Source organism: Seriola lalandi, unplaced genomic scaffold (assembly GCF_002814215.2).
Source record: "Seriola lalandi dorsalis isolate HSWRI2012SDOR001 ecotype SW California unplaced genomic scaffold, Sedor1 jcf7180002054418, whole genome shotgun sequence".
NCBI lineage: Eukaryota > Metazoa > Chordata > Actinopteri > Carangiformes > Carangidae > Seriola > Seriola lalandi.
The window spans coordinates 448,444-464,382 of record NW_019524971.1 but is presented as its reverse complement, the minus strand read 5'-3'; the positions used below and the strand labels follow the sequence as shown (position 1 = coordinate 464,382).

The 15,939-nt window shown below is 40.4% G+C and overlaps 1 protein-coding gene across 2 annotated transcripts in view; it reads right to left on the bottom strand.

The window, feature by feature from the left end:
- The window catches only part of LOC111657899 (serine/threonine-protein kinase 26-like), a 22,697-nt gene extending 6,758 nt beyond the window's left edge, over window positions 1-15,939 (bottom strand). Inside the window, exons 1-6 of one of the 2 annotated variants that reach the window (XM_023410239.2) lie at window positions 15,611-15,939; window positions 2,789-2,857; window positions 2,507-2,668; window positions 1,919-1,975; window positions 1,360-1,468; window positions 1,005-1,162 (exon numbers count right to left, since the gene is read on the bottom strand). In XM_023410239.2, the coding sequence (XP_023266007.1) occupies window positions 1,005-1,162; window positions 1,360-1,468; window positions 1,919-1,975; window positions 2,507-2,668; window positions 2,789-2,857; window positions 15,611-15,631 (576 nt within the window). In that variant the 5' untranslated portion in view covers window positions 15,632-15,939. The remainder of the gene's footprint in view (window positions 1-1,004; window positions 1,163-1,359; window positions 1,469-1,918; window positions 1,976-2,506; window positions 2,669-2,788; window positions 2,858-15,610) is intronic. The other variant, XM_023410240.2, reaches the window with a different exon arrangement.

Below are 15,939 nucleotides of genomic sequence, written 5' to 3'. Positions count from 1 at the left end.
ACTGGGCCAGACAGCGAGCCCCACTCACACACACACACACACACACACACACACACACACACACACTCACACACACCCTGTAAATCACACCCAACTCTGAAAACTACACACACCAGCATGAATCAAACCACATCAAGCTCACAAAGTGCACACACACCCTATTGGGTTTACCTTATTTACAAAACATGACGAAGCCCCCACACACACACACACACACACACACACACACACACACACACCCCGTTTCCCGGACATGTATTGAAACAAACAAAGACGGAGTAGATCCTAATTATGTAATTTCATACAGACGTGTGTTTGCTTAGTTACTGGTTACTGATCACATTGAATCAGCTGTTTACTTTTGTGTGTGTGTGTGTGTGTGTGTGTGTGTGTGTGTGTGTGTGTGTGTGTGTGTGTGTGTGTGTGTGTATGCAGGTGCAGCTATGAATGTTTGTCTGAATGATGTGCATTCATCACTGAAGTCATTCCCTGCAGTGTATCGGCACAGTCGCTTTGTGCCGACTGAACAAACAGAGAAGAAGAAGAAGAAGAAGAAGAAGAAGTGGGAGCCCCCTCCCATGAAACAACCGGGTCATTACCAGGGTGATTACAGATTAGAGACAACACACCAGGACAGTGTGTGTGTGTGTGTGTGTGTTTCTGTCACATGCAAATAAAACCATTAAGTCTGTGGAAACGATGCAAACGACCTCAAAGCAGGAGACGACAACAAACGCCACGTGGGCTGCGGTTGTCAAGGCAACAGGCAAACCCCGGTGAAGGCGGAGTACATCTCCAGTTCACCCTGAGGAACACCAGGTTTGCTCTGCCATAAATTCCACCTTAATAAAGTTTATAAAGTTCATAAAAGTCGACTTTATGGCAGAACAGTTGTGTTAGAGTCGGTTACAGGCGTTCCTAATAAAGTGAAAGTGACGTGTGAGATTTAGCAGGTGCAGACGTGCGCACCTGTCTGAGTGATGTCATACAAACATGCGACTGACCTTGGAGTCGTAGGCGGACTGCTGGATGACCTCGGGAGCCATCCAGAACGGCGTTCCCACGAAGGTTTCCCTCTTGATCTGCGTGTCCGTCAGCTGACCGGCCACGCCGAAGTCGGCCAGCTTCACCTGGCCGTGCTCCGACAGCAGGACGTTGGCGGCTGCAGACAGTTATCGTCATTATTAATCCTGACTCTGATTAATCAATCAAGCTTTATGTAGCTGTAAAAGGAGCCCTGTCCAATCAGAGCTCTCTGTGAAGAACCCCTCTGATATCTCTTCTTTCAACACGCTTGATCATTTAAGCGACGCAGTTTAAACAGGAAGTGGGTGCGTGGCGTTTAATCTCATTCGCTACCTTTGATGTCTCTGTGGATCTTCTTCTCCGAGTGCAGGTAGTCGAGCCCCTTCAGGATCTCCTTCAGCATGGTGGCGATCTGAGACTCATCAAACGGACCTGCCCGCAGCTGCATGTGCGCGCACACACACACACACACACACACACACACACACACACACACACACACGAATTAATGACACACGTAAAACATGCACCGATATGCCGAAGGCTGTAGGTAGGAACTCAAACACACCCTGTTCGGTTTCATTTAAAACAAGTGTGGACACAGAACATGAGGTAATAACAGGATCAGACGTCCTGTAGTTTGTCTTCTACATTTTAATCAGATCCATTTACAACTTTATTATTATTTTTCCCTGACGACTCGTTTACAGACTCACACATTTCATCCAAAATGTTTCTGACTCAACTGAAGGAATCATTATTAAGAAGGTGGCACTAAAGTGACCATTTGAATTGCAGCTTTATTTGTTTATTTTTTCACACTGAGAAAATAATCTGCTAAAAGATTAAAGTACGGTTATTTAACTGAATTAAAATCGGTTCTGACACTCACCAAGTCGAGCGCTGATCCTCCGCCCAGATACTCCATGATGATCCATAGTTTACTGCCCTGAAAGAAAAACAAGGAATGAATCATAGTTTCCATGAACACTTGAATTAAAGGTTCTTTTCATTACAAAACGTCTATAACTGTCAAAATCATCTTTAAATGTATTTGACCGATGTTTTTTCATGTATCTCAGACGTGTTGTTTCACAGTCGCTGCCACCTGTTTTGTTTGTTTATGCTTTTCTCGCCATCGACAGCTGGTGGCGGTAACGTGCAAACCAGAGTGGAAATGTGCCGACAAAGGCAGAAGAAGAAGAAGAAAACATTGGACGTAAACAAACCGGTTTCAAATTCTTCCACAAAAAAAAAAAATCTGCTCAATGCAATCTGCACACATTCAGAACAAACAGAGCGAGCCGGAGACAATCAGCAGCTCGTGTCTCAGTTAGAGATCCTGTTTCTCCAAATGTCATCACTTTTAATTCATCAATACCTGTAAAATTAAAGACTACACTTCCCATGATCTGCATCGCAGTCCAGTGCCATAAAGAAATCCTTATTTTTTTTATCAGATTATTGATTATAGATTTACCTTCAGGTAGGAGCCGTAGTACTTGGTGATGTAGGGACTGTCGCACTGACTGAGAACTGTGATCTCCTGCTGGATGTCCTCGATCTCGTCCTCGGCCTCCTCCAGATCGATGGTCTTTATGGCAACAACGCTCTGGGTTCGATTATCGATTCCTTTAAACACCTGGAGGAAGAGGAGGAGGAGGAAGAGGAGGAGGGAAAGTGAAAAGAAAGAAAGATAATAAATAACTAACAATAAACTGGGTTTGATCATAAAATAAAATGTGAGAAATTGACCTCTCACCTCTCCGAAAGATCCTTTTCCAATGCGATCAAGTTTAGTGAACAACTCCTCCGGATCAATCTGAGAACTCTGAGGAGAGGAGACACAAAAAGAACATTTCACTAATAGTAGTTTATATTCACAAGAATAATAAAAAATAAACAAAACCGTCTTCGACCGAGTCAGAAATCTTTGTTTGAATATTTATATAAGGGTTCAGCTTACGTCTTTTTATTTAATGTTTTCACTTTCACTTGTTTTTATTTTTATATACATTTATTTAATGTTTAATGTATTTAATGTAAAATAAAATATTTGCATAAAAGCAGAGGTGTTGTTGTAGAAGCAGCAGCTCGAGGTTACTGCACCTACAGTGAAGCAACGACGAGTGTTTCCATCACATTCCCGTCGACTTTCACTCTTATTTTCTCACACACGGCTTTGCGACACGACATGTTGTCACCGCAGAGCTTCACACACACACACACACACACACACACACACACACACACACACACACACACACACACACACACACACACAATACTTATCTCTGAGGGCTTACATTCATTTCCTAAACTCTGCTGCGGTCGTAAAAAGGCAGAAACTTTACAGGAACAAACGTCACCGTGAAGTTTACGAATATCACTTTTTCCACTTTGTGCTTTAAAACTTTAAAAACAAACTATGTCACATTTTAACTCCCCCCGAGGTTTTTCACAATAAGAGTTCTGTTTATGCCTCGTCCACAAGGCCACATGATCGTACGGATCAAAGGGCTCGTCCTCTGGGGAGCACGAATGTCCTCGGCAAGCGTTTTATTTCTAATGTGGAAAAGTACATTTGCTTCCTGCCAGGAGTCGTCTACACCTCAGGGGTTTATCCTCTGGGAGCCGTGACCGCGCTTAAATAATCAGCATTACAACACTCAGGCCGGGCTGCTAGCAGAGCGGCTAACATGACTTATGATATCCAGAAGCTAAGGTGCATTAAGGCTTATTTATAATTAATGTTCTACTAACATGAACTTGCAGTTTCACAGTGTATGAGTGTGATGTTTACAGTTTTAATGTGAAAGTTTCAACTGTAGCCGATGATTTTATCAGCTGTAGCTAATCAACATCAGTTCTGTTAGTCAGCAAGTTCCAGAACTTGTGTCAACAAGTATAAATACATATATATATATATATATATATATATATACACAATGTAATTTTGAGTTGACTCTGACTTCCTCAGTCTCATGTGAAACACCTGAGAGAATGTGTTTCACCTTTTTCTTATATTTATTGATTAATGTGAACAAACAAAAACAACCAACTGAACCAACCAGAGAGAATAATTCATAAGACATAACTGGAAGAACTACAGGTATTTAAGAAACATCATCATCAAGCCAACACGTTACTATAGCAACCAATATAGGGTTGCAATTAACAATTATTTTCACTATGGGTGAAGCTTCTCATCATTTTCTCACTTAACTGATGAAAATGAATCTTTTTATCAGTAATTATATTTTTTAAATTTGTCCTTTATCATTTCCTACAGCCAAAGTTAATGTCTTAAAATGTAAAAGTTTCATCCAACAACCACAAACACACCCATTACTCTCATGTACGGCAACAAAATGCATCAAATCCTGACATTTGAGAAGCTAAATGTTTGATTCTTTTCTTTGAAACCACTATTTAATAATCAAAAACAGTTGCCAATAACCTAAATTTCCTATCAATCAACCAACTGTTGCAGCTCGGTATCAGTAAATCAGCTGCTCCACTGTGCGGTCAAGTAGCTCCACTCCCTGTTAGTCTGAGCTGCTGAGAGAGTCTCAGTGTTTTAAGTGCTGCCATCACATCATGACCTCAACAGGCATTTGTTATGCAAGTCAGGGCAACACACACACACACACACACACACACACACACACACACACACACACATTATTTGGGAGAACATTTAACAAACACACCCACAGTCGCGTATGATACTCCTATGATTCTGGCTGAGCTTCCTCTCTGAACTAAAAAAGGAACAGTCACAACACACACATGCACATGCACATGCACGCGTACATGCACACGTACATGCACAGTGCCCACAGTGTTGCCACACCCTGTCAGCAAATACAGTGGTTAGTGTCTAATGATACTTTTAGCTCAGTGCAGAGACGAAGGGAAGATGGATGAGAAGAAGCAAAGTGAATACAGAGAGAGGAACAGAGATATAATAACACACGGGAATCACTGTGTAACACACACACACACACACACACACACACACACACACACACACACACACACACACACACACAACACAGATGCATAGAAGCTGCTCATGACGACGCCAACGTATGAAAACAAACATGACCTGAAGAAAAACAAACCTCCAAAATGTGCTTTTAATTTCTACAAGTTTTATGGACGGATGCGATTCGACGAAGTTTATAGTCCGGCTATTTTTAAACACACACACACACACACTAAACACACACACACCCTTTAAAGGCCATAAAGCATCAAAAGGAGCCTCACAGATCACTTCCTGAAACAGATTTTAAATTCTACTCAAAGTAGAAAATAACCGCAACGTATAACTTCCTCTCCTGTCTGCGTCTGCTCTGTGCACATCAAAATAAAATAAAACAACAGCAAATGTTTGTTTGAAGTGTTTCAATATGAGGATCGTGAACTTGTCGTATTTATTTTTTGGTGAAGAGTGAACAGCGGTAAAACTACAGCCCATAAATATCTATAATGAGCAATAAAACAACTTTGTCTTCCGTCGTAAACGCAGGTGATCATTAAACTTATAGCAGCTGCTTCAGTGGCTCATTTTCCTGAAGCAGCTGCTGCGACGTCACATGAATGAGCTTCTGCACTGTAGTTAATTGTAGTTTATAAGGAAATGACAGAGTCGATCCTGCTTCAGTTCAGACTGAAATATCAAGTGATGAATATCCTGAGTGCTGGTCATCTGACTTTTCCTCTTAACGCCAACTGCAGCTCAAAGTTTTGGCTTTTTCCTGTGAAATAATCGTGTCCGCCCGAGGAACACGTGTCTCTCCCTTTATCTCCTGATGGCATTTTTCTTTTACGACTGTTAATTACAGGACAACATATTCCAAATCTTTATCATTCCTGTAAGCAGGTGAAGTTTAGTGACGTTGTGCAATTGCCAGCGCAGTTCGCCCATTTTCAGCCTGAGCAGAGGTCTGACGCAGACACCGTCATTTAAAACACCTGTGCAGGTGTACCTGGACCACCTCGTCCTATTATTAATCAATCAATCAATCAATCATTTAAGTTATTTACTAAGTAAAAATGGTAAATATTCTCTGGTTTCAGCTTCCCAAAATCTGTTTTAGGTCTGCAACTTATGATTATTGACACTGTTGATAAATTTTCTGCTTCTTATTCAATTAAAAAATTAATCACAAAACAAGGTGACGCCATTTAATGTGTCGTTTTGTCCAAAACCCAAAGATCTTCAGTTTCCTGTGAGACAAGGAAAATCTACAAAATCCTCAAATTCAAATTTTTCTAAACGATTAATCAATTTTCCAAGCAGCGGTTGAAGTTTGTTTCCGCGACGTGTCACAAAAATACGATTCAGGTTGTGACGTAACGTCGATTCTTTCTTTGGTGCGTTTGATCGGGATTAAATAACCACGCCTCATGATTCACCTCGAGCCAATAAGGAAGCGCGAGATAAATAATGGTGATGTAATGTCATAGTAACCAACCGTGGGGTTTCCCCCGGAGGGCAGGGGCGAGAGACTATGGACTCTCTCTCCCTCTCTCTCTTATCATGCCAGTATTTGCTTCCAATAGAAAACACTGAAACAAGATTGTGTTTCCAGTTTTCCTTTAACCTTCAAACTCTGTGTGGTTTCACCTCGATGAGCAGCCAACGTTTAATGATCTGTTTGGTTTTTCTTCTATCGTAAGAACGGGGTTGTTTGTCCAGTTTGAGTTTCGGTACAAAAACATTAAAATAAAATAAATAAACTAAACACAAACAGTGATTTTAGGACCAAATCTGAGTCAAGTCATGAACCATTTGATTTTAAGCAAGTTGAATTTACAATACTCAATGCAACACATTTCATTGAGGTTATTTTCAGTCACAAATTCACATGTGTGATTACCGCCAAAACTTCTGAGAAGCTCTTTCATAATTATGCAACACTGGTTACAACACTGACATTACAGCAGATCTTTATATACTATATTATAACCATATTATTTGGCTAAAACTGGTGAAAGTTTACAGGATAACACATAAAAGACAAACAAATAAACTGCACAGACTGCACTTATTGGAGGGATTATATAAACCTGAGAGGCGACACTTTGACCGTTCTGTCTCAGCGCGGTGAAAGAACAACATCTGGACAAGAGGAGGAAGTTAAATATTCAACAGACATTACAGACTGTATGACAGATACAGGAATAACAAGTAAAACTACCAACTACCATCGTTCAGTTAATGTTTCTTCAACTAATCTTTGAGTAACAGTTAGTTAAACGTGACGTCTGGGAGTTTTAATTGTAGCTTATCATTTACAGATATTAAAGGAGAATTAGACGACTGCAAAAACAAACCCACTTCCCAGATTTAAAAAACTGTGTTTCTTGCCAATGTTTAACCAAGGACACAATGTCAAGAGTGCGAGTTTAGATTATGTTGCTCCCACTTTTAAAATCATGCTGCCTTCAGGGAAGTGCACTGGGAAGTTACTAAACAACTGCCAATCAAGTGTGAAGCAGAGAAAGATTACTGAGGTGTGTCTTCACTGCGCATCCATTGACCTGAACAAAGTGTCAGATAGCTAACCAGCTAGCAGCATCAAAACAAAGTCGCTAAAGTGCAATCTCAATGCAACTACAGTGAGCACACCTGTAATTTCAAAATAAGGCTACCTGCATGAACAAGGTAATAAAAAGGACATGGACACGGCTCCAACATGGCGGGGGACTGCCTGAACAATAAGAGCTTCAACAGGCTGCTGAACATGAGCAGAAACAGAGCTGCAGCGGTGGTTAGGAGCTACAGGAAGAGACGTACAAGCAACAACAGAAGGTGCAGCGCTCGTCCTCCATAAATGATGTGATGCGGTTCGTTATTTACGCAACCTTTGCATTGACGAAACAGGCGGGTAAGAGCTTCTGACTTGGCACGGGGGTTATCTGTGGAAACTGGTGTTTCACTGATCAGGGCGTTGCAGTAACTCAACCTCTATGGACGACATCCAAGAATAAAAACAAAACTGCAAGATTATACTTCATCATATTCTTTGGTCTGATTAAACCATTTTTTGGCGAGGTCCAGGACCAGGACGACCACAGCACCAACTGGGGAAAAAATGGAGGTTGGAGTTTTCTGATACTGGTTGCATAAGAGCAAAAGGTGTAGAGATGATATTTATAGATACTACTAATGCAAGTTTGTACCCAAATACTGAGCGAACACACGACTCCCAGTCTCAGGAAGTTTGGCAGGAAAAAGTGAAACCTATGAACTGGGCAGGTTTGTCGCCGCTTTGTTTAATATTTCCTAATTTATCAATAAATTTTTTGTTTTTTTAATGTCAGAAAAGAGTTAAAAGGAGCTATTTGTTAGTTTTGCTATTGCTACATAGCTAACATTAGCACCAACAGCTTTGTACTTACCAGCCTTGTCAAGACGTTTAGTTATTGCATTTAGAAGACAAGAGGTTATAATACGTCCTCTGACTGGACGCTACAGTGACTCGGTATTGGAAAGTGATGAGATGGGCCGGCCGGGCTGGGGCTAGCTGGTTAGCATGCTAACTTCAGTAAAACTGATAGAAATAGAAGCAAAACAAGAGGGTTGCTTACCACCTCTGGAGACTGGTAAGTAAACAGCTGTTAATGCTAATGTTAGCTACGTAGTAATAGCAAAAAATTTACATAGGCTCCTTTAAAAATAGTTTGCTTACAAAAAGGAAGAGATTCTTGCTTCAGTGACAGTTAGCTCAGCAGATCACTTTAGCTAGCTCACAAGCTAACAATGACTAAATCAAAACAACCAACATCTTTTAAACTTTCCTATGACTAACAGAACGATGTACATGAACTGTAGGAGCTCAGACCTCCTGATATGATACAAGGATAGAAAGTACTGACAGCTGGTCATATGCTGTAAATATAAAGACACCAAAAACACAAATCAAAATTAAAAAGAGGAACTTGTCTGATCTTGTATGACTGAACCGACCGCATCCGCTCTTTGCTTCACTCTCAAAACAAAAACCTCGGCTGTCAGATCTCAACATATAATCATCTTATATCACATGATGCTGAATTTTCTGCTGAAATCATTTCCACTCAAATTATATTAATAAAGCAGAAAATCATATAAGAGCTAATAGATCAGTTGATCAACAGAAGATTAAGTGGTAACTATTTTTGATTAATCAAATTATCTTTTTAATTCAACGCTTGCTGGTTCCTGCTTCACGAATGTCAGAATTAGATCTTTTTCTTCATCACACTTGATGGTCAACGACGTATTTTTGGGTCGTGGACTGTTGAACGGACAAAACAACATCTGAAGACGTCACTTCACACCACAACAGGTGTAGTAACAACAGATCGGTAAGCCAATCAGAAGAGAGGTGGCTCTGGGGCTCTCTTCTGATTGGCTGACTGTTCTGAGTGGATCTAATAAAAAATAAAGCAGATTTCAGGTAAAACACAGAGAAACAAAACCCTACAAGGTTTGGATGGTGGGTCCAGGTGGGCGGGGCTTGGTGACTGCTTTGTTGTGACATCACAATGTTACAGAAGATAAAAAGATTTCCATTTCCAGTGATGGAAGATAAAAGATTAAAACTGAATGAAAAGTCAAATAAAACTAAACTAAAACAGGACAGGCTCTCTGATAAAGGTTCGTTTTAAAATGTTTACATGTTTAAAAGATGTCACTCACACTGTTAGTGTGAACTGCTGAACAATATCAAGCCATTTTATATCACATTTTCCATCACATTACACCGGGTTCAAATAGAAACAGAGGATTTACATATTACAGAGGAGCAGCGTTGAAGAGAAACGGACACACACACACACCTGAGTTTTACAGCTGCAGGTCAAACGGTGATAAGGGAAACACAGGTGATAAGAGGTAGATCCAGGTCAAAGATACACAGATAGACAGAGCAAAGAGAGAGAGGTGGAGAGCTGTGTTTTTAAAGGTGAGTGAACTCCGGTCGGTCCAACATGCAAACACTCAGCTGCCCAGGAAAAAAACTTGGACGAGGCCGTGGAAACTCTCTGTACGAGAGAGAGAGCGAGCTCTATGTTTTTACTAACAAGTGGTGTCCAAATATCCAAACAAAAAAAAAAAAGGCTCTGTGTGTGTGTGTGTGTGTTGGAGGTCAAAGGTCACAGCTGCTGGGAGGAGGAAGTACAAACACAGCATTCTGAAAAAATGACCTTTGCGGAGACGCATCATGTGAAGACCTCAACCACGTTGTGGTCATGTCGCATTTCCGGTGACAAAAACGTGACGGGATCCTTTTTTCCCCCCAAAACTCATTATTCTAAACGTGATGTACAACAAGTCTGAGTCATCCACTCCCAAAGCACGGGTTAAAATACAGCAGAACTCAGGCTTACATACTAGTCGCCTTAAAATACCCAAATTATTGATTTATTATCATGTACCACAAAGAAAAACAGCAAATAATCACAATTTAGATGCAGAAACTTCAGTTGAAACTACAGTTAATTGATTACCAAAGGTTCCTGATCCATTTCCTGTCAACAGACTCATCATTTCTGCTCTAACTTTAAATAACAAACTTTATTTTATTCGCCTATAATGACACACTCTTGTAAACAAGTTGTGGTCGAGGAGGATGTGAATGTAAACAAACCAAAATACAGAAACAGGGGAGAGTAAGAAATGTTCTGCTATGATTCACACCCCAGAAAAACTGACTCACCCTCCAGAATCAAAACTCACAAGCGTCTGAGCTGCTGGCTGCCGATCATTTCTCACCCAGAAACACACAAACAAAACAAAAACACACACACACATACAGAGTGGAGGCAGTGATTATGTGACGACGGGACGCCTGAGAACTGGAGCTCTGAGAAAGGTGCAGTCGTGGAGATTACAAAGAGTAGAAGAAGAGGAGGAGGAGGAGGAGGAGGAGGAGGAGGACACTCCCTGGTGTTTGATCAGGCTCATCTCTGAGGACACGCCTGCAGATGGCTTCCCCGCAATGTCAGCCACGCCACAGACAACCTGTAATATACTGTACTGTACGGGAAGGGTTCGACACGAGAGCGCGGGAACGTTTGGCTGAAACTCGTGAGCCGAAAGAGTTACAGTCCACCAGAGAGACAGGAAGTCCTCTCTTCTCTGTTTTTCTTCATGGAGCAGGGTCAGAGGTCGGCTGAAAACATCAACTCTGAAGCCAGTAGGGATCCAGCGCCTCGCTTGAAGAGGCTTCCAGCACGGAGAAGTTTGAACTCTCCTCTACTCTGATGTGTTTAAGGTCCTATCCTACTATGAAACTTTGCCCTTAATCCCTTAAAAACCGTAGCGGGTCTGTCATTATAAACTGAACATATATCCAAGACAAAACACCAAAGTTTTAAAAATACACCAAATGTAACAGGCTGTATTTTGGAAAAATGTGATTATCTGTAGCATCTGATGTTGCATTTAGGTTCATTTACTCAAGAACTGAACACGTGTGATGCTACTGTCGTTGGGTTTGAATATCTTCCTTTCGCATGCATGTTTACGAATGTGAAAAATATGGCTTCTTTTCTTTAATCTGTCAATCATTTTCTTGATTAATCGTTAGCTCATTTGTCTGTTAACTATCAGAAAATAAAGGTGGACTTTTAATTTGTCTCGTTTCGTCTGATCAACAGTTAATAACCCAAAGATATTTGATTCTCCATCATGGAAATGTGTCTTTTTCCCTGTTAAACTCGTATCAGTAATTCAAGGTTTGTTAAGTAACCAAACTTAATCAGAGCACACTTCCTCCTCTTCTCACAGCAACAACAGAGAAAACCATTAACCTCCATTAGTCTTAGTGAAACAGCAACAAACCATAACAGGACACTAAAACTCTCCGCTGGCACCCACGTTACTGACAGTTAACCAAACAGTCGTTTCAAAAGCGGCAATAAAAATGTGTTTCCTTGTACCTGACCATGTTGAATCACTCTAAGGGTTTCCCATAAACGACCAGCACATCATCAACCAATTAAACAATAAAACTGAAATCCACGCTGCCTCGTATCAGCTGTAGACACTGAGTCATGTGTGATGTAAGGACTGAACTAGCCCCAACAGGCAGGACAAACAGGAGCGTCACTGCAGACACAGATGACAAAGTCAAGGGCTCACCAAAGTTACTGCAATTCATCTTGAGGATCCCGTGAATGTCTATAATAAATTTCAGAACAATACGTCCAATTGTTCTTGAGATATTTCACCAAAAAACAAGAGAAAACAAAGCCTCATATCCGAGAAGCTGAAGCCAGCAAACGTGAAACAGTAGAAAACAGTAGAAAACAGTAGAACCTCACTAGATATTAGTGTAGGTATCTGAGGCTGGGATTCTGGTTCATGGAGCTTACAACCTCTTAACGGCTTTGTTTATGTCCCGACGCTGCGACACAGTCTTTTAGATTACGCAATAAGAGGAATAAATCAGATCAAAATTAATCCCGTGATCAATTCATTTAGAGCGCGGAGAGTCAAATAGATTGAATGATTAAATATTTTGTCTGTAGCTGTGTAGTGTACGGCGACTTTCATCGTCTTAGTCACTTTCAAAGCAAAAATTACACAAATATCTGATATTTTATCGACAAAATGATGATTTACAGAGAAAAAACAACTGGAGGATTAACGGACGATGAAAACAATCAATAGTTTTTCTATGGATCGTTTTCAAGGGGGCAGATCATTTAATGTTTATGTTCATTAAAAAGTGTAATAGTGTCTTCTGTCAAACTGTTGGTCTATTTCAGGCTTCTGCAATAATTCACTGTGTTTTATCCTGAGAGACCTTGTAAAAAAACATATGCCCAAGGAAGCAAATGTTACAGCCGAACAATGAAGCGCATTATTAACAGACTGTGAAAGCTTTGTAAATAACAGAGTCAGCTGAGCAGCTTCGGTAATGATTACACAATTTCAAAATGACATCAGGCTAATTTTTCTGCTCTTATATGTGATGTTTTGTCTTTCCGCTGAAAAGGATGTGGGCACCAGAATACAGCTTGTGATGAGCCAATAACCCACAAAACTGTCAGACACCTGATGTCAATCACGCTATCGAAAACATTTTCTGAAGAGTTGGGATTTCACAACAACACAATGTCGTCTATTGATGAGAAAAAGGAAAAAAGTGATGCGTCCCGGTGGTTCAAAGATCTGTAACTGTGACGCCCGCGGTTGCAACAATTTGTTTCCCTCGACGACCTTTTCTGTCTTTCTTTCATGGATCTATTAAAGGAAAAGTTCGGGTTATTCGACGTTACGAACTACCGTATTCCTACACACGAGCGCACTGTGTTACATCGCATTATACAGTCATTGTTAGCATAAAAATATTAACTAGCAGCTTTAAGTTACCAGAAACCGATGTGATTAAGTCGTTAACATCCAAATAACTGAACTGAACAATCTGCAATTATTTTGATTAAAAGAATTACAAATATTTGCAGATTTCAGACCCTCAAAAGAGCAGATTTGCAGCTTTTCTTTGACACATCTCACCGAAAACTGAATATTTGCAGAGTTTTGGTTGCAGAAAATCAGACATTACAAGATGTCATTTTCAGCTCTGTAAAATTCTTTGGGACAATCTTTTAACTTTCATAGTCTGCACATGAATCAATAATGAAAATAATCATTAGTTGCAGCCTTAGTCTAAACTGGAATACTGTTTTTCAGCGTTACACAACACGTCCCATTATGTATCATCAATCTCTTTGTCGGGTACAACACAGACGTTCCTGTCCGCCTCGGTGCTGCAGCTGCCGGGCGTCAGGTGTGTGTTGTTTTAACCAGCCTGTGACACCACTTCCCCTCCCGCCCACCTGGGACGAACAGAGCCAGCAGAGCGAGAGAGCTGACAGCCAGGCAGCCAGTCCCACAGGTAGACACACCTGAGAGCCGGCCAAACAAGAGGCCGTACGCAAAGGTTTAACAGGCTTATAACTCACCTCACACACCTCGTTAAGTGGCAGTAGAGCAGCACATCTACTCATTTGCCTTCAATAAACCACAACAAGTGTAATCCTATGAGCCATCGTATAAATCTAATGTTAAACCGGGTATGTGGCGCAGAATGTCCCGCAGTAACACCTCCAATAAAAGATCATAAACAATGCAAAGTCACTACCGAGCAACATAGACACAATATAGGCCACTAAAGAAGTAATGTAGGGATATCACAGAGGCACGGACACACCTAGAACTTAGTGTGAGTGCAGTCCTATTACAGCCCCCTATCATAAAGTAGATAAAGATACTGAGCTATTAAAATGTTAAAATAAGCTCTAAGACACTGTGAGTCACTGTGGGAAAATTACAGTCATGGAATCACATTAAAAAGTCCTTAAAAAGAAATTTGAAGCATCTAAGAGTGACACAAGGTCACTGTAACTTCAGTACAGGACACCACAGACACACGGTAAGTGAATGTAGGAATATTAGGGCATAATAATGGTTGATAAAAAAACAATGTGAAGTCTGTATGGAGCACCAGCTTAGGAGACACAAGCACCAGAATATCTCTGTAAACTCTACACTACCACCATCGCATAACAAGTAATTATATGAACATTATGAACAACTTAAGCTCACTGTAAACTCCACCAGAGTATCTGAGTTGCAATTTAAATTATTATAGGGGTGTATGACATGGACATCTTCAGTATAAAGTACAAAAGTAACATTTTAAGTCACTAAATGAATCTTATAGGGATACTTCGGTGATAATAAACACCATTAAGTCACTGTAAAGTCAACTCGGAGTACCACCAACACAATCTAAGTTACTTTATAAATACTGTGGGGATATAAAAGAACATTAGAGGAACGTATGTGGATAAATAAACACCATAAAGTCACTATAAGTCCCTTTATAAGTCACTATCGAAACATTAAATGGATATTATAAGAGATTTAAACAACATAAGATCAGTGTAAACTCTAAGGAGTGGCAAAGCTGCATTATAAGTCACTATAAGTCCCTTTATAAGTCACTATCGAAACATTAAATGGATATTATAAGAGATTTAAACAACATAAGATCAGTGTTAACTCTCTAAGGAGTGGCAAAGCTGCATTATAACTCACTATAAGAATATTACAGAGATATCCTAAGACAAATAAACAGCATAAGATCACCATAAACTCACTGTGGAGTAGAAAAGGCACATTTATAAGAGACGTAAAGAGCATGAGGTAGCTATGAACTTAATTTGGAGAACCAACGTCTGGACTACAGTCACTCTACCCATGCTAGTGCGAGAAGCGACTCAAACGTTGATTAAACTGGGTTTAAACGGTTCCGTACGTTATTAAATCAACATTATAGAGACGCTGTGAGGCTGAAGACAGTTCATTTGAATAAAAGAGTGCTGGACGTTTTTTATATCGCATACACACCTTGAAACGGCTTTAAAACACATAGGAAATGGCCTGTAGTTGCACAATGTCACCTCCACTGTTGACAAACTGGTTTGCTTCGCTCCTGTCGTCGCTAAAATAAAATAAAAAAGACCAACAAAACACCTTCAAATCTACCCTCGCGTCCACCTTTCCACTTACCTGCATACCAGGAACTTCCATGGTTACTTCGAAGTATGAACGCCCTTTTCCTCCTCCAGGTTTGGGTGCTTTTTCTTCTTCTTCTTCTTCTACTTCTTCTTCTTCTTTGGTTCTTGCTTTCTTTTATATTTCCACTTCGAGCTTACCGCACAAAAGAGAAGTCCGAAGAAGAAAACTGGCCTAACTAACGAAGAATAACGTATCCGGTAGAAACGGCGGTTAGTTTGCAAAGACGGTAGAAACGAACAAACTACAAACACACACACTCTCTCTCTCTCTCTCTCTCTCTCTCTCTTTCTCTCTCACACACACACACACACATACACACA